Raw genomic sequence first — 24793 nt, 5'->3', positions numbered from 1 at the left:
CTGAGTTTACAGCTGCTAGCCTTATTCCAAGAACCAATTCTTAGGGAACCGGATTAAGATACACATCTGCAGGGGCGCCTGGGTGGCGCAGTCGGTTAAGCATCCGACTTCAGCCAGGTCACGATCTCGCAGTCCGTGAGTTCGAGCCCCGCGTCGGGCTCTGGGCCGATGGCTCGGAGCCTGGAGCCTGTTTCCGATTCTGTGTCTCCCTCTCTCTCTGCCCCTCCCCCGTTCATGCTCTGTCTCTCTCTGTCCCAAAAATAAATAAAAAACGTTGAAAAAAAAAAAAATTTAAGATACACATCTGCAGAGTTCCTGGATTAGCTGAAGATTCTTTTCTCATGTAAACTGCAAGTACCCCATCCTGTCTCCCTCCTCCTTCTCAATGCTGAGACGAGCCTCAGTTTTGCAGGCACCTCCTCAGTGTTAAGGCTACTGGAAAGAATGCTGTGTTAGGGGACCAGGGATCTAGTCCCAGCCACATCAACTCCCGAGTTACCTCTAGGAAACCACACCCACTCCTAGGGCTGGACCTCACCTTCCCCTTCTAGAAAGGAAAGGTTGTACTAGATCTTTCATAGAAAAAAATCTGTATGCATTTTTTTTTTTTTTTTTTACTGAGGTCAGTTAAAACATGACCCAAGGAGCTAAAAATTAATGTTAAGTGTTTGGAAGTCACTGGAATACGTCATCTCCAAGGCTGTATGCAGACATAATTTCTGTAAGTCTCTAGACTTCTCCAAGCTCATAAAGCAAGGAGGAAGGAGGGGGAAGGGGTCCCCACAAAAACCCCTGCCCGCCCATTGCCTTCTTTTACCGATGGGAGTGTGCCTCACACTTGTCACCTGAGCTGAACAGTGGGGGCAGCAGCTGTTGGCTCTGGCCGCGTGTGTTTCTGAAGGCAGTTGGGAGGGGGTGGTGGGGGTGGCCAAGGAGAAGAGGCCCTCACCCAGCCTTGGAACCCTGCCCCACTCTCTCTAGAGAACAGACTCCTCCAGGAGGAGAAGCAACGGGGGACAGGAGCCAGCATGATCCAGTGCCACCTGCAGAGAAGTGTATCCGTGGTGGCATCTCAGCAGAGTCTGACAACCTCACGGCGGCAGGGCTGAACAGCCCCTTTTTAACAGGCAGAGAAAACAAGGAATAGGGAAAGGAGCATGTTGGCCTCAGACATCAAGGGGTGGACCCAAAGCGCCCATTTTGTGGGTGGTAGGGTGAGCTGGAGCATCAGGACCGAGACCCCTGGGGCGGCAGTTGAGGTCACGTGCACTCAGCTCTTTCTGCTTCAAGAAGACCAACTAGGGTTCTTTTTCAGAAACTTGGTTGAAAATAATCAAAATGGTCTTCTGAATGAGTGAAAACGAATTGAGTGTCTGTTCTGGGCCAGGCGTTTGATCTAATCCTCCCAAGCACGGAGAACGGTGGGCAGAGCGGACAGAGCCCCACTACCGAGAGCTCAGCCTTCGGCGGGGTCTCTTTCCACCCACACACTCCTGTGCACCAGAATTGCTCTCAACTGCCAGGCAGCAAAACAGTCCTTCTCTTCAGCAGGAAATCCTACCTCAGTGGGATCCTCGGAGAAGAGCACTGGGCTAGGAGAGCGACTACAGACCTCTAGGTGCCTCGGTTTCCCCCTCTATGCCAAGAAATGTCCCCTTGGTGAGCCTTAAGGCCTCTTCAGGGCCTGAGGGCTTTGACCCTTTTATGGGTGGGCCCCCAAAGTATCCCCGGAGCAGGACCCAGAAGGAATTCCTTTCTGGGGTTGTCACCTAGAAGGTGCCCCACACAGACCCTGTCTCTGTGGTCCTTCCTGCTTGGCTTTGACCAGACCAAAGGGACACATGGTGCTGGAACTCGCCGGCTAGAGGCTGTCCCCATGAACTCTTGCCTGCTGGTTATATAGCTGGATTATATTGAGTTGTGTGGGGATATAAGGAATAAATAGGGAATAAAAGCTCTGTGAGGACAGGAACCGTGTCTCCCTTGATCACCAGTTTATCTCTTGAAGGAATGGATGAATGAAATAAACAATGAATGGAGATGGTTTCCGCCTCTCTAGAGCTGATGGGCTAGTGGGGAAGAGAAGAGGTACACACACACACACACACACAAAGGGAAATTATGACCCAAGGACTAAATTACCATACAAAGCAATGGTATGAGATGTTGCAAGACAGCACGTGTTCAGGCCAAGTTTGTGGTGCAGCCAGTAAGGGCTGCAGGAACACAGGACACTCAAGGCTAGGGACAGCAGTCAGGGTCTCCAGGAGGCCAAAGTTGGGCCGGGCCTTGACAGATGAGCCTGGTTTGCAGTTTGCGGGGCAGAGAGCTCCCAGGGGCTGGCCCAGAGGAGAGGCAGTTCCTGTAAGGGCTCCGCGTTGCAAGCGAGCAAGGCACACTCAGCACCCAGCCGAGGATACATCTCTGCCAAGAGGGAAGGAAGCCCGGGCAGGACTGGCGGGGCTCAGAGCATCCTGGTCCGGGCTCTGCCCCTTAGTTTGTCTGTCTGACAAACAGAGGCTCAGAGTGTCTATGCCACTGGGGTCTTATTGGGACTTCCTGAGAAGTGTTTGCACAAGCATGTTGCAGTCTGAGACGTGGACTGCTAATGCTAATGCCCCCCACAATCCCGGGGGTCCCTGCAAAAGCTGCTGGTCCAGGGGCAGTATTTGCTCTTTCCACGTTTTCCTCAAACTGCGGGACAGCAAGTCAGGGGCCCAACAGACCGACAGGGACCAAATCAGCAACCCCTGGTGGAGCTGCTCCTGCGGGCCGAGCCCTGCAGGGGATAAAGAGAAGGAAGACCTGTCCCAGCCTTCCAGGTCCTACAAAGGAACTAAGAAAAGCTGGTGAAATCATACCCTCTGAAATACCCTCTGAAATTGTATATATCAGTCAAAATCATAACAGAACTTTCTGGAATGGTGTTAGGTGACCTTAACTGCCCTGTTTTTCCATGGAAAGATCAAGGGGAGGAGTTGGGAAGGATACACCATATATATTTCACGCCACAATGGAATGACCCCTACTTACAGCAGCAGGAAATGAACTTCTGCATATATTTTTTTTGACCCCAGGGGTGGCAATCTGGGGGACAGGCTTCCAGGAGGAGAATTATCCTCAGCAAATGGTCTGTAAACAGAGCCTTGTGAGCCTTTCTCCCAGATGTGAGTTGCATAATGAGGTCAACTTGTTTGGGCTTTAAAGTACACATTTCCGTACCCACTCTTACACTATGTCCTGATTTAGGGAGCACAGGAAAAAACAAAGTCTCCAATGGGCAGATGAGAGACCGAGTCCTGGAGAGGAGGTGGCTCTTCCAGGCCATGCAGAGAGTTAGCAGGCTGGGTGGAGGGACCACTTCTCCTTACTAATGCCTGGAGCTGGGTGGCCCTCAGTTCCTGCTGACCCTCCTTAGAACCAGAGTGGGGCATTGGGAACGGTCGGCTGGAGTGGGGAGATTCCTCTACGGGGTACTCACAGCCCAGGTACTGTGCTAGTCTCTAGATTCATTTGCTAATAAAACAGATAAGTCCTCACCCTCCTGGAGCTTACATTCTAGTTGGGGGGAAGGCAGACAAAAAACAAACATAAGGAAGTATATTTTTGTATAGTATGTTAGAAAATAACACATGCTGTGGAAAGAAGAGAGCAGAGCGATGAGAATTAGCAGTTTGGGGTAAGGTGACACCCAATTTTAAAATAGGGTGTTCTGGGTAGACTTCCACTGAGAAGGTGTGAGGGAAGCAAAAGCTTGAAGGATGTGAGGCAGTTAGCCAGGTAGATGTCTGGGAGAAGAGTGTTCCAGGTAGAGGGAATAGTCAGTGCAAAGGCCCTGGGGCAGAAGTGTGCCTGGTATGATCAAGAAATACTGTGGGGGTGTCTGGGTGGCTCAGTCAGGTAAGTACCTGACTCTTGATTTCAGCTCAGGTTATGATCTCAGGTTTGTGAAATAGAACCTTGTATCAGGCTCTGTGCTGAACATGGAGCCTGCTTGGGATTCTCTCCACCCCCCCTCATCAAAATCTCTCAAAATAAATAAATAAACATTACAAAAAAAGAAAGAAATACTGAGGAGGCCAGTGTAGCTGGAGTTGAGTGAGTGAGGGGGAGAGCCCAAGACGAGGGCACCAGGTCATGAGGCCATGTCATGGAGGGACTACGGGGGGGCCTTGCAGGACGAGAAACCACGCGAAGACTTTAAACAAGGGAGTGATTTCATCTAACTTACATTTGAACAGAATCTCCAGGGCGGCTGAGTAGAAAACAGGGGTGGAACAGGGAGGTGAATGAGGCTGTCAGAGTCCGGGTGAGCGGTGATGGTGGCTTTGGCTGGGGTGATGGCCGCAGAGAGGCAGTCAAATTCTGGATCTATTTCCAATGTAGAAGCAATTTGCTTGTGGGTTGGATGTCAGGTGTGTGGAAGAAAAGAGTAGATGAATACTCCATTGTTTATCGTCAGAAAAGCTAGGTAGAATGGAGAGGGGATCATTCACTGAGATCATTCACGCCAGGTGACTCAGAGTTAAGGACACCGCGAGTCCAATTTGGGAGGCGTTCGGTCTGAGATGCACGTTGACATCTAAGTGGAGACACGGAGCAGGCACTTACAGCTAGATGCACTTAGCAGGAAGCTAACCTATAGAGAAAAGAAAAGAGGTCTGAGGACTGAGCCCAACTTTCAAAGTCAGATGAAAGGACAGTATGTACCAATAAGGCAGGAGGCCGAGAAGGAGACAGTGAGTTAGAAAGGACACCAGGAGAGGACGAGATCCTGGAAGTCAAATGAAGAGCGAGGTTCAAAAAGGAAAGGGCGCCCTCACCTTCACTGAAGGCTGCTAAGGACTGAGAATAACCCCTGGGCATAGCCATGGACAGCTTATTGGTAATCTCATTAAGAAAGGCTTCTTTTGGGATGGAAGTCTGATTGGAGTGGGTTCCCACCCTCTCCAAAAAAAAAAAAAGGAAATGAGGAAGTAGAGACTGAGTGTAAGCAACTCGTTCAGGAAGTTTTGCTATTAAGGAGAAATTGGGCAATAGCCGGAGACCTCGAGGGGGTAAGGGGATTCGGGCTCCAGGACACAGGTGGCAGACTAGCCACCCAGAGGAGCACAGGCCAGTGACCTACGGTCTCCCCTGCCCTCTGTCCACATCTCAGCGGCCTTCCCTGACTCTCCCTGGCAGAGGAAATGCCGTAGCAGTGTCTCCATCCTCCAGCAAGCAGGGAAGTATCTATGGGCTACAGACTCGAGACTCAAAATCAGGCCCAAAAATCAGCCATCTGCCATAGGGATAGAATGAAAACATGTCATGCCTTAAAAAAAAAAAAAAAAAAGTAGGGAAAAAAAGGTACTTTATTCCCCAAAAAACCCAAAAAAAAACAAAAAAAATCCACCAGTTGGGAACATGACTATAAAAAAGAAGCTCATGTCCCTTCTATGGTAAAATATGTGCCAATTCATCTGAGAAAAAAGAAAAAGAGCATTTTACAACTTTTCCTTCCATGATGATGTTTCACTTCTTCACTAATCAGACAAAGGCAAACAAAACCTGTAAGGTATCATTTTTTTGCCTGATTGACAAGTATTTTATTTTATTTTTAAGTTTATTTATTTTTGAGAGACAGAAACAGACAGAGCATGAGTGGAGGAGGGGCAGAAAGAGACAGAGACACAGAATCTGAAACTGACTCCAGGCTCTGAGCTGTCAACACAGAGCCCCACACGGGGCTCAAACTCATGAACCCTGAGATCATGACCTGAGCCAAAGTCAGACGCTTAACCGACTGAGCCACCCAAGCGCCCCAGTGGTTGACGAGTATTTTAAAGAATAATCCCTATTATTCACAAGTATTTGGTGAAGTAGGCATTCTCTTAAAACATGGGTGGGAGGGGTGTCTGGGTGGCTCAGTCAACTAAGCATCCGACTTCGGTTCAGGTCATGATCTTGAGGTCAGTAAGCTCGAGCCGTGCTGACAGCTCAGAGCCTGGAAACTGCTTCCGATTCTGTGTCTCCCTCTCTCTCTGCCCCCTCTCTCCTGCCCCTCCCCCACCCACAGTCTGTCTCTCTCTCAAAAATAAATAAACATTAAAAATTTTTTTTTTAATAATAAAAAAAATAAAACATAGGTGGGAGAGAAAACTGGCCCAAGGTTTGGGGGAAGAAATTTGGCTCTTTGGCTTTATCAAAAGGCTTTGTAAAGTTTATTCCTTTTACCCTCAGCAATCCCTTTTTGGGGAATGGAGAGAAACCATTGAAAACTTGGGCAAAGATTAATCACAAGATTTCTCAGAAACTTGTTTACAGTAATGGAATATATATGGAAAAATCAAATGTCTAGACATTGAACACTAGCTTACAACATTTGGACACTTTCATATCTGCCAATAATGAGAAATGCTTAGAATATGTTGGTAAGTGAAAAAAAGCTACAGAAGTATGACAAATGAATGATTCCATGCTATCTTAGGGATTGTATATTCCCCCTTCAACTAGGTCTAGTTTAAAAACGTTATCCTATTTATTGAATTGTAATACCCATGTCATTCTCCCTATGTCTAGCTGGGTTTTCTTCACACCGGCTGAAACTGGTTTCCCTTCTGTCCATTTTTTATTTCTTTATTTCTTTTTTCTAATGGGTGTTTTTCTTTCTTTTCTCTTTTCAAGGAATCTACATAGGCTTAAAGTCTATGATTTTCACAACTTACAGAATGAATTCTCCCTGTTATTGGTTTGATTGGCTGTCTTCTTAGCATCCATTCTTTTGGGGACTTTTGGAATCCTAGCTTGTTGGCTCATCTTGAATGGGGTGTGTATGTGTGTGTGTGTGTGTGTGTGTGTGTGTGTGTGTGTGTTCATGCTCAGTCTTCCTCTAGACGTTTCACTGTTGCTTCCATCCAGCTTTCTGCCTACCCCTCCTCCCCAATTCAATACTGGTTTTACCTTGGTGGCCCAGGGCTCCCATCCATGGAGATCTGAGGGCACTGGGAGTGCAGTCACCAAACAGGCATTGGCCTGTCCAGGTCTGGGTGAGGAGACAATGTCAACTCCTCTTTTTCTCCCAAGTACAAAATAAGTGAATCCCCGGCAATGGTTGTTCACAGCTGTTTTCAGCCCTGATCCATCAGTCGGGAGACTCGCATCCTACCCCAGGAGCAGAGCTCTTAGAAGCCTCTGCTCCCAGAGGCGAGCGAGACGAGAGAGTCCATTTTACAGCCATTGTGTGTTTCTGTTTCATCTCTGGCCGACAGAGATATTTATCCTATTTTTGAGAGCAGCTGGTCTTTTACATTTTTTAAAGTATTTTATCAGTCATTGCTTTGTGTGTGGTATAGATGAGGGGTCCTCAAGGGGCAGACTTCGGGCCACCTTAACCAGAAGCCCCAAGTTGTATCTTCTTACTTTTCTGACCCCAGCTTGCTTGTGTGAAGGAAGTCACATTAGCTTTCATGCCCACCTTTTTCTCACTGTGGATCTTGGCCTCCCTACTCCGCTTCCAACTTGCCCCAGGGGTTTCTCCCATGGGCCTTTGCTGTCGCTGGTGCTCACAAGCCAGCCTGCTCAAATCCCTGCCACCCTGGTGCTCCCGGAGCTGTCCACCACCAGCCAGCCATTTGAGGACATCTCCTCCACTGCTCGGCCACTGATGTCCTCTGAAACTTCAAGACTCCCTGAGCCCACACCGTACCGGGGCCACCTGCATTCCCTGCAAAAGCAGGAAGAGCATCTCTGCTTTCCGAGAGCTCAGACCAGAGGTCAAGGGTAGAACAGACCCATGCTTTCCTCCTCCTCTTCCCAGGTGCCACCCAAGCCTTTCCCACAAGGTTGTCGGCTCAGAAAAGAGGCTGCGCTAAAATAAAATGCCAAACAAAATATTTGAGCCAACTCGCTAAAATAAATAATAAAATAAAACAAAAGCATATATTTGTGCTCTCAGAATTGCAATTCAGGGAAACAGAGGTAGGCAGTGACCCAAAGGTTGCCCTCCCAGGGAACACAAGTCAAGGGATTTTAAAGACAAAAGGGAATGCTTGTATAAATTGTTTACAAAGAATTTCTGTTGGTGGCAGAAAACCAGTGTTGGCTGAATCTAATTGGTTGCTAGGGCTATCGCGAAGCAAAGTCTCTTTGTGTAGCAAGTTGCAGGTGTTCAGGCTGGATCCTTAGAATATTTGTGGTTTGGCCCGGTTCAGAAGTTCACGGTCTACCCGGTGAAGTGTGCAGGCCCACCTCCTTAATGGCCTCCCAACTCCATTGTAACACCCCATGGGGTAAAACCCCATGTCCTAAGCCATCCCATTCCATTTCACCTTTCAAAAGGCAAACCAGCTCCTACAAATGGGTTCCTCAGAAACTATTCCACTCTGAATCCCATGTTGGGCTATCTTCTGAATGTGACTAGAAAGGAACCCTTCACTGTAGCAGAGACTTCACCTGGGTGGGTGGGTTTACAGTGATTTTTTTTTTAAATCTGTGTGTGTGCGCGCGCTTTTATGTATTTTTTTTCTATAATTAATGTTTATCATTTTTGTGATCATGCAAAAACGTAACCAGGGAAAAAAGTCTATCCTCCCCAAATGTTTGTGAAAAGGAAGGCATGTTTAAAAATACATTTCACAATGTTTATTATCATCCCTTTAAAAATCTGCATTTTGCCCAGATACTAGGATAGAAATTCGACTTTTATGTGTCAGAACGTTGGCAAGTATCGGATCACGTTGCTCCATTGCGTTATATTTTTTACTGGCACCCCACATCCCAGGGTAGGGTCCTAGCTCTTTAGCTTGCCTCGCACAAGACCCTTCATGATCTGACTCCTGCTCCTGGCTCTGGGTCTGTTTTCAGGCTCGTCCTTCCCCATGTCGCTGTTTAGTTATACCTGCACTGCTCCTAGCTTCCTGAACACAGTATGCATTTCCATCTTCGTGCCTCTGTGTTCGATCTTCCAGCCGCTCGGAATGTCCTTTTTGTTCTCCAGCTGGCAAACTCCTATTCATACTCTAAAACCCATCTCAGGTCAGTCACTTCCACTGGGGAGTCCTCCTGATACTCTCTTCTTGGCACTTCTGTATCTGCCTTTACTGTGCTGGATTCTTTTACTCATCTCTGTAGACCCAGACGGTGCATGGCACATGGTATTTCATAAATACTTGTCAAATTGAGGCAGGTTTATTCATTCCACAAATACACATGCAGTGCCCACCATGTGTTGGGCACTGTGCTAGTTTCCTGGGATTCAAAATTAATGAGCCAAAGGGGCGCCTGGGTGACCCAGTCGGTTAAGCATCTGACTTCAGCTCAGGTCATGATCTCACGGTTTGTGGGTTCGAGCCCCGTGTCAGGCTCCGTGCTGACAGCTCAGAGCCCAGAGCCTGCTTTGGATTCTGTGTCTCCTTCTCTCTTGGTCCCTCCCCTGTTCATGCTCTGTCTTTGTCTCACAAATAAAAAAACATTAAACAAATTCAAAATTAATGAACCAGAGTCCTTGCCTTTAGGAGCTCACAGTGCAGTGAGAGTAGACAGAGAATCATACACGGGTAATCACAGTGACGCCAGGACAGGGGCAGCTCTGTCTCACCTCTTCTTAGTCCTCCTTTTCTTCCTTAACTGGTTACCACCTGAAAGCATAATTCATACTAACTGCTTTGCCTATTTCTTCGAAAGAATTTTCCATTTCCTACACATAGTTTCTAAAGTCACTTAATGGAAGTTTCTATTTCTCTCTTCACTCTAGAACAGAGGAACACTATTTGAATGCTCAAAATAGCCCCCCATTTGCTACTTCCCAAGCAAGTGATCCCCCTGTGACTGGGGGTGTGCAAAGTCAGGGCTGGCGACCACCAAGTGTGGTTGGGGAAGGACAGAAGAGAGACTTAAGCTAAAAAAAGGTTGGTTAAGCTCTACGACCTTGAAGGTCTTTCTGATCCTGAGTCGAAGGAAAGCACATGAAGCCTAAACCAAGATCATGGCGATGAAATTATGAAATTTGGGAGTTTGGGGTTCATGAAAGAATGGCTAAGAAAGAATTCTTGAGATGTTTTTGCTGCAAAAAGGTGATTTTATTATGGCACAGGGACAGGACCCGTGGGCAGAAGGAGCCGTGCTGGAATTGTGAGGAGTGACTGATTATATACTTTTTAATTGGGGGGGGGGGGTAGGTTAGAGAGAGCATAAGTCTCTAAGGAATTTGGAAGCAGGGCTTTCAGGATCTTGAGAAGCTAGCTGCTGTTAAGTAACTAAAGTTACTTTTAGTCTTTAATAATATCAAACATAAATATTAAGGCACTAAGGCAGCCATGAGTTCTTGGAGGAAGGTCACGTTCTATATGTTTCAGGTGTGTATCAATGGGCTGCAAGCTGTAAGGAGATTTAACGTAAACTACACGTTCCCTGGGGCACCTAGGTGGCTCAGTTGGTTAAGTGTCCGCCTCTTGATTTCCCCCTCATGATCTCCTGGTTCGTGAGTTCTAGCCGAGCGGCCACTGCCAACGCGGAGCCTGATGGGGATTCTCCCTCCCCTTTCTCTCTCTGCCCCTCTCCTGCTCTCTGTCTCTCACAATAAATAAACTCAACAATTATTATTGCCCTCATTTTGGAAATTAACCAGAGACCTCTAAAATCACCAGTCGGGGGTCCTAATCTGCCACAGATGTTCAGCCTCAGCTGATCTCTTGCCAGGCAGGACAAAAAGTAAAAAGCACTTCAAATTTTAGTTGCAGCATGGCTTTGTGTTTGTATAATCTCTCTTAGGTTTTTAGCAAATAGAGCTCACAGACCTCCCTCCCTCCCCAGGTCCCTTGAACTGGCAACCTCTTCACAGGACTGTTTCAATATGTTTTTACTCAGTACTTTGGGACTGAGCTTTGCTCCCTGGGTAGTTAAATACAGTCTCCACGGGCGCCTGGGGGGCTCAGAAGGTTCAGCTTCCGACCTCGGCTCAGGTCCACGATCTCACGGCTCGAGAGTTGGAGCCCTGTATTGGGCTCTGTGCTGACCGCTCAGAGCCTGGAGCCTGGTTCGGATTCTGTGTCTCCGTCTCTCTGCCCCTTTCCCCCTCCCCTCCCTCAAAAATAAATAAACATTAAAATAAAAAACACAGTCTCCGGAGTTAGCCTACCATGGTTGAATGCCTGCCTGCCACGCCATCTGGACATGTTATTTCACATCTCAGAGCCCCACTTTCCTCTTCACTGGCTTAATGATGATAATGCCCACCAGACAGGACTGTGTTATATATTTACCTGAACGCTGTGTATACAGTCCTTTAGCACACTGCATGGCTCAGAGTGAGTACTTCAACATTTCTGTTGGTAATCAATGCTATTGGGATCAATGAAGTCTCAGTTGGCTCATTAGGTGCTGAGCAGAGCCTACTCTGACTTATTGGTGATCTATTATTATTATTATTATTATTATTATTATTATTATTGCATGGTGCATTTCTAGATATCCTACCTACTGATCTCCTTGAGGGAGGGGAAATGCAAGATATCGGGCCAGATGGAAGACAGCCAACATCTTTCCAGATAAATCCTTGCCCTACCCTCACAATAGGCTCCTTGTTGGAATTCCTCAGGAGCAAGTTGGCCAGTGGCCAGCACGTGGGTGACCGAGGGGCTGTGGGTGTGAGCAGGGCTTTAGAAGACTCAGGAAGAGGAGGAGCTGGAGAGAAGTGAACTGTGGGTTCCTCGACGCAGGCTGCCGTACAGACCACAGCCTCTCTGGGACCTGTGGTCCAGAAAACAGGAGAAAGGATGAGCACACCGGGAGACCCAGCCCAACCAGACCTTGAAAGCTGCAGAGGGTAAGTGGCTCATTTGTCTAGCTTTCCATGCCACTGACAAGGGAAAGGCAAGGGTTCTTTTGCCTTTGGAGATGGGGTGAACTACAAAGGATGACCATCTGCCCGGGACAGAAGTGAGGAGACCCGAGCCTGGTCTTGCCTTGTCACTAGCAAGCTGTGCAATCTTGGGCAAGTCACCAGACCTCTCTGGGCCTGTTTTCACATCTGTAAAATCAGGCATCGACATCGTCAGACTAATGACGATATCTGGCATTTGTACAGTGTTTGCCAGTTGCACTTTCCCAAATGGCACCTCGTGTGATCCCCGCGGCAGCTCTTGTTGGAAGAATGCTTGTCACATTTTACAGATGAGGAAACTAGAGTGCATGGGGCCAGTTATTATTCAGTTAGGGCCAAGCAAGCCCGGACCCAGAATCCTGGTCTCCTGAGGAAAATTCTGGCCTCTGGTGAGCATACTGTTCCCCTGGAGCTGTGAAATCTGGATTCCTCACTCGTTGTCGAGGACTTCTGTCTCCTTCTTTTCTCCCCCATGCCCTCCCTCCTTCCTTCCTGCCAGCTGTTCCAGCCTCTTCTCCACCAGCCTCCCAGAATTTCTTCTCATTCTGCAGGCCCGAAACACTCATATTTCTGAGAAGGGGGTGGTGAACATCAGAAACCCATCCCCACCCTCCCTGGGTTAGCACCTGCATGCAATGCAGCCTGTTTTCCAGAATTCTCTCTGCTTTGTGGAATGCCTTCCTCTAGGTCCCGAGAGGTGAAGTAAGTGGGGCTTTAACCTTCAGGGCAGCAGTTCTCCAGGTGTGAGCCTAGACCACTCACTGTGGGTCGCAAACTTCCAGGGTGCTTGGTTACACGTGCAGATTCCCAGCCCCTCTGCGCCGAAGTTGGTGAGTCAGAATGGGCATCTTAGCAAAGCCCTCCCTGCTTCTGACAGGCATGTATCACAGTTTGGGAATCACTACTCCTCCCATACTGCACTACTGGCCAGCAGAGGGCACTTCATAGCTTACTTAACAGTGAACTATCCTTGTATTTCTGGGAAAAGTCCTTCGTGATAAAGGTGGATTCTTTTTTTTAATTTTTTTTTAATGTTTATTTATTTTTTTTTTTTGAGAGAGATTGACAGAGGAGTGTGAGAAGGGGAGGGGCAGAGAGAGAGAGGAAGATATAGAAACTGAATCAGGCTCCAGGCTCTGAGCCGTCAGTACAGAGCCCGAAATGGGGCTCGAACCTACGAACTGTGAGGTCATGACCTGAGCTGAAGTTGGACGCTCAACAGACTGAGCCACCCAGGCGCCCCTATTATTTTTTAAGTAAACCCCAGGGTTTAGCTTGGTTGTATTTTAGTTGGAGTTTTGCATCTCTACAAGTTACATTCGTCTAGAATTTTCTATCCATCTATCTTGCTTGCTTGCTTGCTTGCTTTTTTGTATGCTATCTTCATCGGGATTGGGTAAGGCTGGCTTTGTAAAGTAAATTGGGAGTCTTACCATTATTTTTTACCGTCTGAGATGATTTGGCATTGGACTTATTCTTTGAAGATTGGATAGGACTCAGCTGTAACAACAAGCTGGGCCTGATATTATTGTAAAGGGTTAACATTTCACTGCCTTTCTCCTTTCTTAAATGATTTTTGGTCTGTTCAGGTTGTTACTTCTTCTTGAAATCGATTCATTTCCCTGAGTTCACCAAAAATCTACACACAATACTCTTCCATTTCTGTAGCGCCTCCATTTTTATTGCCTTTCTCAATATTAATGTACTTCTTTCACTTTTTTTTCTTTAATCATGTTTTTCTATTCAGACTTTTCCAAGACCCAACTTCTTTTTTCACTGAGTTGAAGCATAATTGACAAAAAACAAACTGCATAGTTAAAGCGAACAGTTTGATGAGCTTTTAGCATATGGATACATCTGTGAAATCATTGCCCGAATCAAAATAAATTTATTATTTTGACTTTATTCAGTTTTCTAGTTCCTGAATTTCAGACTTTCTACTTAATAGTCAATCCTTCTATTTATTGTGTGTGTGTATTTTTTTTCCCAGTTCCTTAAGTGAAAGTTAGCTTGTTTATTTTTAAATTTAATATATAAATACAGTTGATTCTCATTATTCATGGCAGTTGTGTCCTATAAAGTCATTGAAAACAATGAATTAGGGAATTCTGAGCCATTGCTCCTAGGGAAAATACAGGGTTAAGTCCTTGCTAACATCTGGGTGCAACGTTTTTGTCAAAAAATCAATGTATAGCCTTGGGTTTGTTTTTTTTTTTTTTAAGTTTACTCATTTATAATCTCTACACCCAATGTGGAGCTCATACTCATGACCCCCAGATCAAGAGTCACACACTCCAGGGTGCCTGGGTAGCTCAGTCGGTTAAGTGTCTGACTTTGGCTCAGGTCATGATCTCATGGTTCGTGAGTTCAAGCCCCACATGGGACATGATTCGTGGGTTCAAGCCCCATGTCAGGCTCTGTGCTGACAGCTCAGAGCCTGGAGTCTGCTTCAGATCCTCTGCCCCCCTCTCTCTCTGCCCCTCCCCTGCTCTCTCTCTCTCTCTCTCAAAAAATAAATAAATAAAACTTAGAAAAAAAAAGTCATACACTCTACCAACTGAGCCAGCCAGGCACCCCTCAATATATAACCCTGTTTTATGTGTGCTTGTGGTTAAAGCCTCCTTTAAGAATGTAAGTTGTTGGGGTGCCTGGGTGGCTCAGTTGGTTGAGAGACTGACTTCAGCTCAGGTCGTGATCTCCTGGTTTGTGAGTTCAAGCCCCGCGTCGGGCACTGTGCTGACAGCTCAGAGCCTGGAGCCTGCTTCTGATTCTGTGTCTCCCTCTCTCTCTGCCCCTCCCTCACTCATGCTCTGTCTCTCTCTGTCTCAGAAATAAATAAACATTAAAAAAAATTAAAAAAAAAAAAAAGAATGTAAGTTGTTGAGGGGCGCCTGAGTGGCTCAGTCAGTTAAGCATCCAACTTCGGCTCAGGTCATGATCTCATGGTTTGTGAGTTTGAGCCCCACGTCCAGCTCAGTGCTGACAGCTCAGAGCCGGAAGCCTACTTCAGATTCTGTGTCTTCCTTTCACTCTGCCCCTCCCCCACTTGTGCTCACTCTCCCTCAAAAATAAATAAAATGTAAAAAAAATAAAATAAATAAAAGAATATAAGTTGTTGATTTGTTAACGTAGAACTCACAGTCCACAGTGCTAAAACTCATGTCTGAACAAAGCTTACCTAATACACATATTTTTTCCATAAGGCATATCACAGCCTTTTTGTGCTGAGGAGTGCTAGCCAGCATTTCAGCATCACTCTTGGGGCCATTTTAAAGAGCAAAATCCCTGGTGCAACACAGGGAATGTATTCAATGACATTGTAATCATGTTACATGGTGACAGATGGTAGTTAACACTGGCTGTGAGCACAGCATAGCATGTAGAGATACATTATACACCTGAAAACTAATGTAACATTGTGTGTCCCCTGTAAGAAAAAAAAAATTAAGAATTTTTTTATGTTCATTTATTTTTGAGAGAGAGAGTGCGCATGCATGCACAAGCAGAGTAGGGGCAGAGACAGAGAAAGGGAGACACAGAATCTGAAGCAGGCTTCAGGCTCCAAGCTGTCAGCACAGAGCCCCACTCTGGGCTCGAACCCACAAACCGTGAGATCATAACCTGAGCCGAAGTCAGACACTTAACTGACTGAGCCGTCCAGGCGCCCCTAAAAATTTTTTTTATTATTATTATTTTCAATTTTTATTTATTTATTTTTGAGAGAGAGGGAGAGCACGAATAGGGGAGGCGCAGAGAGACAGAGGGAGACACAGAATCTGAAGCAGGTTCCAGGCTCTGAGCTGTCAGCCCAGAGCCCGATGCAGGGCTCGAACCCATGAACCTTGAGATCATTACTTGAGCCAAAGTCAGACACTTAATCGGCTGAGCCACCCAGGCATCCGAAAAAAAATGTTTTTTTAATTTTTTTCTACATTTATTTATTTTTGAGAGATAGAGCACAAGTGGGTGAGGGGCAGAGAGAGAATGAGACACAGAATCCAAAGCAGGCTCCAGGCTCTGAGTGGTCAGCACAGAGCCTGACACGGGGCTTGAACTCACAAACTGGGAGATCATGACCTGAGCTAAAGTCGGATGCTCAACCGACTGAGCCACCCACGAGTCCCCCCAATTTTTTTTAAGAATGAAAAAAATGGGGCATCTGGGTGGCTTAGCGAGTTAAGCATCTGACTTCGGCTCAGGTCATGATCTCACGGTTTGTGAGTTCAAGTCTGGCATCGGGTGAACTTGAGCCCACGCTTCAGGTGAGCATGAACGCTGCTTCTGGTGAACACAATCCCCACGTTGGGTGAGCCCCACTTCTCTCTCTCTGTCTGTCTCTGTCTCTCTCTCTCTCTCTGCCCTTGCTCACTTGAGACCTCTCTCTCTCAAAACACACACACACACACACACACACACACACACACACACACACAAAGCAAGATCACCAACAAAAAGCACAAAAATTCAACCCTTGCAGCACTCAGTAGATCATGAGAAGGACACTTGTTCATAATATGAGAGCTGAAACAAGAAACAAGAAGGCAGAGCATCACTTTGTTCAACCCCAGCTGGGAACGTGTACATTGGGCAGCTCAAGTTTATCACTGTTCTGCTCAAGTCCACAATGTCTGCAAAAATGCCACAAGCATTGATTTAGGGGTCACAGGTAAAGTGTAACAGATAGGTGAATTCACAAATACGGAATCTGCAAATAATGAGGATCAATTGTAGCTAAATCATTTAAGGTTATATTGAACTCATGGGATACAGACAAAGCCATTCTCTCAGAGGGAAGTTGATAGCAACAGGATGTTATATATCGTCAGTCACAGTCTCAATTCTGGTTTGTCGGATTCTGATGCCACAGAAAGTGGTGTCCTCATTTATCACTAACCTCTGTTCAGGTCATTGTATAGCTAGCTCATCTGGGAGGGTGTCTGCCCACTGATACCCTTGGAACATCATAGAATATGCCCTGGACCCAGAGAGTCAAGACCCGAGGCCTGAGTCCTGGCATGGCGTGTACTAGAAATATTCAAGCAAAGGGTGGGGGCTCTGGGGCATGATGGAAAACATGCCAGCCTTGGATTTGAGCACTCACTTTCCCTCTCTCTCTCTCTCTCTCTCTCTCTCCCTCTCTCTCTCTGGCTGAATAAATTTTGCCAAAGTACTCAACTGCTCGGAATCTATTTCCTCCTTATAAAATGTCGTGACCCACCAGAGGGTGACAGAGACCAAATGAAGTGGTGGGTGGGAGGTATTTGGAAAACACTAAAGAGCTGTGCAAATGTGAGGTGGGGGAGGATTGTCACCATGTTAATGGCATTCCCAGAGTGTGCCACTCTCTGACCTTATGCCCACAATCTGGACTCCATCTCACTGGGACCCTGTCATTCCGAAACCTAAGGAGACACGAGCCCAGGCTGGCTGATGCCAGATGGAAGGGAGAGACAGGGGCTCAGCAGTCCTGGGGAGACTGATCCAGCCCATGGAAGGCCCGAGGCCCTCGTTGGAAGAAGGCACAGGGCCTGGAACCACCCGGAGCCCTTGGCCACCCCAAGCCCATAAACCTGTCTCCTTTGTCTCAAGCACCATGAGTGCCGAGGAGGACGCCAAGTGGCTTCAGTGGGTGACACACCAGTTTGAGACCATTGCGGGAGAAGACCGGGAGATCAACCTGCAAGAATTCAAAACAGCCTTGAATGTGAAAGAGGCAAGTGTCCGCTCCAGAAGTAGGGCCCCGCGTTCATAAGGGAAGAGCCATCCGGCTCTCAGGGACACAGTACGTCACAAGGAGGGAAAGATCGCTCCCCGGGCGTCCTCGGGGCTCTAGGCCCCACCTCTAAGCAGGATCGGAGGACGTTTCTGTCTCTGCTATCGATGCCCGTCCGTCCCTTTGGTAGCCATGGCCTCCTGGGGTCTTCAAAACATCATGTGAAGTTGGGTATCAGCAGCTTGCCAAATCTTAAGAAATATTTTTGGCCTCATATTTTCCACCAGCCTCACGGGCCGGGTTGATGCTATCGTGTACGTAAGCCTCCTTCCAAGAAATAATGTTTTTCAATGGTTTGTATCCGTGAGACTCCCACACTGTCCCCGTTCCTCTCCCATTTGATAGGGTCTCTGCACATCCCTGGAACAGCCTGCATGCCGGGCAGACTGGGGAGACATCCACAGAGAGACAGGGGGAGTGAGCCGGCAAATGTCAACCTCTCTCCACCTGTTTTGTGGGCTGGCATCTGGTGGTGGCCTGTGTCCTTGATAGGGGCGGGCCAGGGACCATCTACATGTCCCCGTTTGGATCAGAGGGCCCCTCACTTGCTGGTAGCAGGGATGCTGCTAAGAGCTCTAAATGCCATGCCTCCTTCTATATAGTGAACATGGGGAAGGAAAAAAAAAGACCTGCCTGGCAGAACATTACACTGTCAACAGGAGGCTGCAAAATACCTTAAGATAAAGACCATTCAAGATGGTGGAGGCTGATTAAGGTCTTACCCAGTGATCTAGGGAAGAAAGAGGAGAGCCAAGGCAGGGCTGACTGTCTACAGCCGACTCTGGCCCCCACTCGGCGCTTGTAAACTCCTCACGGTCCCCTTAGGTGAGACCTGAACCCTACGAACCCCTCCCCCCGCCCCGAGGGGAGCGTCTGCGCTTGGTATATCTGGGGCTCTGACCCAGCGTGTCTTAATTTCTGTGTTGAGTGTCTATCACCAGGCCCGGCAGGCAGGAGCTGTGCGGGAAAATGGCTGCCGAATGAATGAATGAATGAATGAATGAATAGAGTGAGTGAATTGGCGCTTAAGAACAAGCCTGAAGTGCAGGCTACCGGCAGCTTAAATAGTTAGTACAGGCGAGACACAGGTGTTCAAGCACCATCCTCCAAGACCGTCCTGGTTCACTCATCCCTCGTGTTCACCCCAAGGGGATGAGACAGGACCTGGGAGGAGCCTGCAGGGGACCTCTGTCTGACCCTTTTTGCAGGTTGAGGGGTCTGAACTGCAAGGCTGATGGGGGCGATGGCAGGTAGGAGACAGTCCGTACAAATGACCAGGCTGCCGTGCCGGCAGAGGGCCTGAGGCCCAGACACAAGTCCATCCTCCCTGCAGGGATCTGAATAGTTCTTCCACCGGGAGTCCGAACTTGCTCTAGGCAGGCAGGATGGGCCATGGACACCGCCCCCTAGTGTGGCCAAGCGGACAGATCACATCCTGCGATCACACCCCACGCACCGGACGGAGTCCTGCCGGAATCCCACCACCCCACGGCGCATGCGCGCACGCACACCGCGCGACTTCAAAGCGCAGGCCCTGAGTCTACACTGTGCCTTTTCCCCTCCTTCTCTGGCCACAGTCCTTCTTTGCCGAGAGATTCTTCGCCCTGTTTGACTCCGATGGAAGTGGCACCATCACGCTCCAGGAGCTGCTGGAGGCGCTGACCCTGCTCATCCACGGCAACCCCATGGACAAACTCAAATTCCTCTTCCAGGTGTACGACGTTGACGGTAAGGGCTCTTGGGGGCGGGGGTGGCCTCAGTGGGAGGGGACAAAAGGAATCGACCCATCTCAGCGTCTCTGGGGCAGAACAGGATTGTTTTCTCCAGGCCAGGCTGATGGCTGTCTCCCTCGGCGTGACCCCGACCCGTCTCTCTGTCTGATCTCTGCCTCCCTTTTGTGGAAGGTGGCGAGAAGGGGTCATTCTAGCCCAGGAGACAAATGCCTTTGATTCAACTCACCAGAATCCAGAACTTTCTTTTGTTCTTTTCTATGTTTGAAAAAAGAAATTGCTTCATTGCTTTTTCCATATTATAATAAGAACGTTAAGTCCACTGTGAACATTTTAGATGATACAGAATGGTTTTAAGAAGAAAGCAAAAATCACCCATAACATTTTTCTCTACTGCTTTCTAGTTGATCTCTGTCACACACTCACACTCACACTCACACACACACACACACACACACACACACACACACATTTTTAAATTAAAAAATGGGATTATACTATGCATACTGCCTTTTCTTACTAAACAATATAAACATTTGTATTGCTTTGTAACATCATTTTTACTGTAGCAGAATATACATAACATTAAATTTACCACTTTCACCATTTTAAAAATGTTTTTATTTATTTTTGAGAGAGAGAGAGAGACAGAGTGCAAGGGGGGAGGGGCAGAGAGAGAGACACAGAATCCAAAGCAGGCTCCAGGCTCCCAGCTGTCAGCACAGAGCCCAAACGCGGGGCTCGAACCCACGATCTGTGAGATCATGACCTGAGCCCAAGTCTGACGCTTAACTGACTGAGCCACCCAGGAGCCCCCACTTTCACCATTTTTTAAATGTCAGGTCAACAGCATTAAGTGCATTCACCTTGTTGAACGATCATTACCGCCACCCATCTTCACACCTTTTTCATCATCCCAAACTCTATACCCATTAAACACTCACGAGCTTCTATTCCTCCCTCCCCAGCTCCCGGCAAACCACTTTTACTTTCTGTATGTAAGAACTTGACTATTCTAGGGTATTTCATATGAGTGGAATCATAGAATACTTGTCCTTCTGTGACTGGCTTATGTCACTAGGCATAATGTCTTCAAGGTTCACCCATGTTGTACTATGTGACGGGACTTAATTCTTTTTTAAGGCTGGACAATATTGCATTGTGTGGATAGACCCATGTTTTGTTTATACATCCATCAGCGGACCCTTGGGTTTCTTCCACCTCTCGACTATTGCGAATGATGCTCTTATGAATACGGGTGTAGGTCTTCAGAGACCCTGCTTTCCATCCTTTTGGGCATCGACCCAGAAGTAGAATTGCTGGATGAAATGGTAGTTCTATTTTTAGTCTTTTGAGGAATGCCGTAGTCTTCCACAGAGGTTGTAACGCATGACGTTCCCACCAGCCATGCACGAGGGCTCCAGTTTGTTCACATCTTGCCCACACTCGTTACTTTCTGTTGTTGTTGTTGTTGTTGTTGTTGTTGTTGTTGTTTTTCTAATTGTAGCCACCCTGGCTACTAAGTGGTAACTTAGTGTGGTTACAGCATTACTTCCTGTGGCCACATCATATTCCACTGTATGTATATATTGATCCTGGGTCCCATGCCGCAGAGTCTAGGAGTTAAGATCTCTGACTCGGAGGTCAGGCTGCCTGAGTTCAGAAATCAGCTCCATCACTTATTAATAATCATGGTGGGGGTGCCTGGGTGGCTCAGTCGGTTAAGCATTCGACCTCGGCTCAGGTCATGATCTCACGGTTCGTGGGTTCAGACGCCACAACGGGTTCTCTACTGTCGGCACGGAGCCTGCTTCAAGTCCTCTGTCCCCCTCTCTCTGCCCCTCCCCTGCTCGCGCTGATCTCTCTCTCTCAAACATAAATAAACATTAAAAAAATAATAATTATTATGGTGAGCCTTGGGCAAGATACTTAACTTCTGTGTGCTTCAGGGTTTTTTTTACCTATGACATGAGAATAATGGTTATAATAACAGTATATACTCATGAGGTTGATAGGATTAAATTAGTTAACTTGTGTAAACTCAGAACAGTGCCCAGCACAGGATACACCCTTTATAGGTGTCAGCCACAATGTGTTACTGTTTACTCAAACCCCATTACCAAAATGGACAATTTGTCTCCCCCTTCCCGCCACTTTTTTTAAAAAATATTTATTTATTTATTTATTTTTGAGAGAGAGAGAGAGAGAGAACACCAGCAGGGAAGGGGCAGAGAGAGAGGGGAAGAGAGAGAATCCCGAGCAGGCTCCATGCTGTCAGCACAGAGACAGATGAGGGACTCAAACTTAAACTGTGAGATCATGACCTGAGCCAAAATCAAGCGTCAGATGCTCAACCGACTGAGCTGCCCCCATGAACATCCTGCTTTTAAATCTTTGGCAACTCTGAGGCGCCTGCTTGGGATTCTCTCTCTCTCTCTCTCTCTCTCTCTTTCTCTCTCTCTCTCTGCCCCTCCCCTGCTTGTCTTCTCTGTCTCTCTCGAAAATAAATAAATAAACTTGAAAAAAAAAATACACTTAAACCTTTGGCAACTCCGTGGCAGCAAGCATCTCTGAAGGCCTGGAATCATCAGAGGAAGGGATACTGCAGTGAGAAAGAGGCACCCAGTGAGACTGGGATGGTTGGGGAGGCCAGACTGTGCGGGCCTCGGTGGCCAAGGGTTGGAGTCTCAGTACTCAGTACTCAGTTGGAGTCATTGAAGAGTGTTGAGCAGGGAAGTCGCTGGGCTGGATTTGCATCCTGAAAAGCTCAACCTAGGTGCGGGCCTGCTGCTGGGCAGGGCCCTCTGGCCTTTGGGATTTCTCTAGCTCCCCGCTGCACCTGACTCAATCTAGCCAGACCTCATTCCTGGAACCCATTCCCCAAATCGACCCCCTTCCCCTAGTACGTGGGCAGTTGGCCATACCCACTTCCTGAACATCTTCCTCAGACCCCACCCAGTCTCCATGGGACAGTCCTCACTGACTGCTTTCTGAGCATCAAGCTTTGCTCGCTCCTGAGGTTTACTGATGACCTCAGATGGAGAGGTCGGTTTGTGACGGGAGGAGTGGCACACTCACGTTCTCCTAGCAGGCAGTGGTGGGGAGGAAGGCAGGGCAGGGCAGGTGAAAGGAGATTTGCAGTTTTATGGCAGGAACTAGAGGGCATTCCCTTCCGGTGGCTTCTGCTTTCTCTGAGATCCAGCGAGGGACTGGATGGCCATGGAGGTGAGAAGTGGTCCTTGCAGACAGCAGGAGAGTGACCACACTAGAGAAGCAGGAGAGGGTTGCAGGGCAAGTTGAAGGCCTTGCTCTGGCTGGGGATAAAGCTTCCTGCCCTCTTGGGTGCTTTTCTTCGGGAGTGTCCTATTAGCTGCCCTGGTGCAGGAAGGGAGAGAGCAGGTGGCTAGATTCCCTCAGAGATGGGATATTTTTAGGTCATTGGAATAGAAGGACAGCGGGACAAGGAAGAAGAACGTGTGTCTGAGAATAATTATTAAGGAGGACCCTAGATTTGAAATTAGCCAAGGAGAGAATAAAGTTGGATGGATGACAGGGTGTGAAGGGGACAGGGGAGGGACTGGAGCTCCAGATGCGGTTAGAAACCTGTTGCATGGTGGCTCTTGACCAGGAAAGCCGAGGACAGGAGTGTGACTGGAGAGGGGTACTTTAGACTCTGCCCTGGCATGTGATTTGAGACTTTGGCTTTGGGTCTTCCTGACGATCACAATACCAGTAAAGACTTTCCATTTATATGCAACTACTTTTTTCCAGATACTGCAGTAAGTGCTATATAATGATCTATCATCCTTGAACCAGTTCTGAAAGGGAGGAATTATGATCCCCATTTTATAGATGAGCAAAGTAAGTTTCACTACTCCGAAGGACTTACAGCCCACCAGCAGTTAGCAAGGGGCAGAAATCCAAAGCTACCTCAAGTGTGTCTACATCCCAACAGGCCAAGAACTCATTAATCACAGGCCCCGCTGCTCATGAAGAATGGAAATACACACAGAAAAAAATATGCCTCTAATTCTCATCGCGGCGGAGAGATTTGGCTTCTTTTTCCCATCACACTCTCAGTCACCCATATTCATGTAAAGTCATGTGGCTGGACTTGAGTGCCCAGCTGTGGCCTCTCAGGACAACATGGAAGAGGAAGGTCTGCTTCAAGTGAGAGAGCAATAGGGAACTTTCCCTCACCACCACCCCACGTACAATTTGCTTCCGGATAATTAATACTCTAAGCAGAGTAATCCTTACAAATTAAGCAAGCAAGTGCATCTTCTGTGCAGATGGTCTTGGAAGCTCAGTACTTAGGAGGCTGCAGATTCTCGAGAAAGACATGCACTGAGGCTAAGAGGAGTTTATTTGTCCTGAACTGGGCAGTAGGGAGCCATAGAAGGTTTCTGAGAGGAGGGTGATAACTGTATTTTTTGATTGCCTGGTCTATACCCCGAAAGGGAGTTGGTTCGCAGAAAACTGGAGGTGGACGATTAGGGAACGTTCGCCACTCGATGCAATGGCTGTGTATGGGAAGGGGAGTCTGCGGGTACAGAGTGGGGTCCCGGGCAGGCCCCCACTCGTCTTCATCCCCACTTGGGACAGGCAGCGGCTCCATCGACGCGGATGAGCTGCGCACCGTGCTGCAATCGTGCATGCGCGAGAGCGCCATCTCGCTGCCAGACGAGAAGCTGGACCAGCTGACGCTGGCGCTCTTCGAGTCGGCCGACAAGGACAACAACGGCGCCATCACCTTCGACGAGCTCCGGAACGAGCTGCAGCGCTTCCCCGGGGTCATGGAAAACCTGACCATCAGGTGCGGCCCTGTCTCCAGCGTGGGCACTGCCCCCGTAGGGGTTACCCTTCAGGTGTGCAGAGAGGCCCGAGGCCCCGGGGATCCCTCAGCTCCGCCCCCAGCCCGGCCAGCCCGGTTCAATCCTGCTCCAGCCCCGCCCTAGGCCCACCCCAGCCCCGCCCCCGGCCCACCCCAGCCCCGCCCCCCACGCCCTACCCTACCTAGGCCCGCCCCATCAGTGGCCCGCCCCGCCACGCCCTACCCTGCCTAGGCCCGCCCCACCGGTGGCCCGCTCTAGCCCCGCCCAGCCCTGCTCTAGCCCCGCCCAGGCCCGTCCCACCGGTGACCCCTCCCCCCCTTCAGCCACGCCACGCCCTACCCTGCCTAGGCCAGCTCCACCCGTAGCCCGCTCTGGCCCCGCCCAGTCCCGCCCAACCCCACTCCAGCCGCTCCCTAGCCCCGCTCCGGCCCCGCCCCGCCACGCCCGACCCCGCCCAGACCCGTCCTACCGGTGACGCGCTCCAGCCCCGCCCAGGCCCAGCCCCACCACGCCCTACCCCGCCCAGGCCCGTCCCACCGGTGACCAGCTCCAGCCCCGCCCAGCCCCGCTCCACCCCAATCCAGCCCAGCCTGCC

General features: G+C 48.5%; 1 protein-coding gene and 1 long non-coding RNA gene across 4 annotated transcripts in view; both read left to right on the top strand.

Annotated features, from left to right (window-relative positions):
• The first annotated feature begins 11616 nt into the window (after positions 1-11616).
• The window catches only part of NOX5 (NADPH oxidase 5), a 47378-nt gene continuing 34201 nt past the window's right edge, over positions 11617-24793 (top strand). For all 3 annotated transcript variants that reach the window (XR_013556340.2, XM_078448806.2, XM_078448805.2), the window contains exons 1-4: positions 11617-11803; positions 17450-17573; positions 19211-19361; positions 23969-24179. Coding sequence is in view for 2 of the 3 variants with exons in the window: in XM_078448806.2 (XP_078304932.1) it covers positions 11754-11803; positions 17450-17573; positions 19211-19361; positions 23969-24179 (536 nt within the window). In the remaining variant the exon portion in view is untranslated. The remainder of the gene's footprint in view (positions 11804-17449; positions 17574-19210; positions 19362-23968; positions 24180-24793) is intronic.
• On the top strand, positions 12938-16251 carry LOC145715557 (uncharacterized). The gene is made up of 2 exons (XR_014137796.1): positions 12938-14504; positions 14746-16251. It is a non-coding gene; the product is annotated as an uncharacterized LOC145715557 (long non-coding RNA).

This window comes from Panthera onca, chromosome B3, assembly GCF_046562875.1.
Source record: "Panthera onca isolate mPanOnc1 chromosome B3, mPanOnc1 haplotype 2, whole genome shotgun sequence".
NCBI lineage: Eukaryota > Metazoa > Chordata > Mammalia > Carnivora > Felidae > Panthera > Panthera onca.
This window is presented reverse-complemented; position numbering and strand designations above follow the sequence as displayed.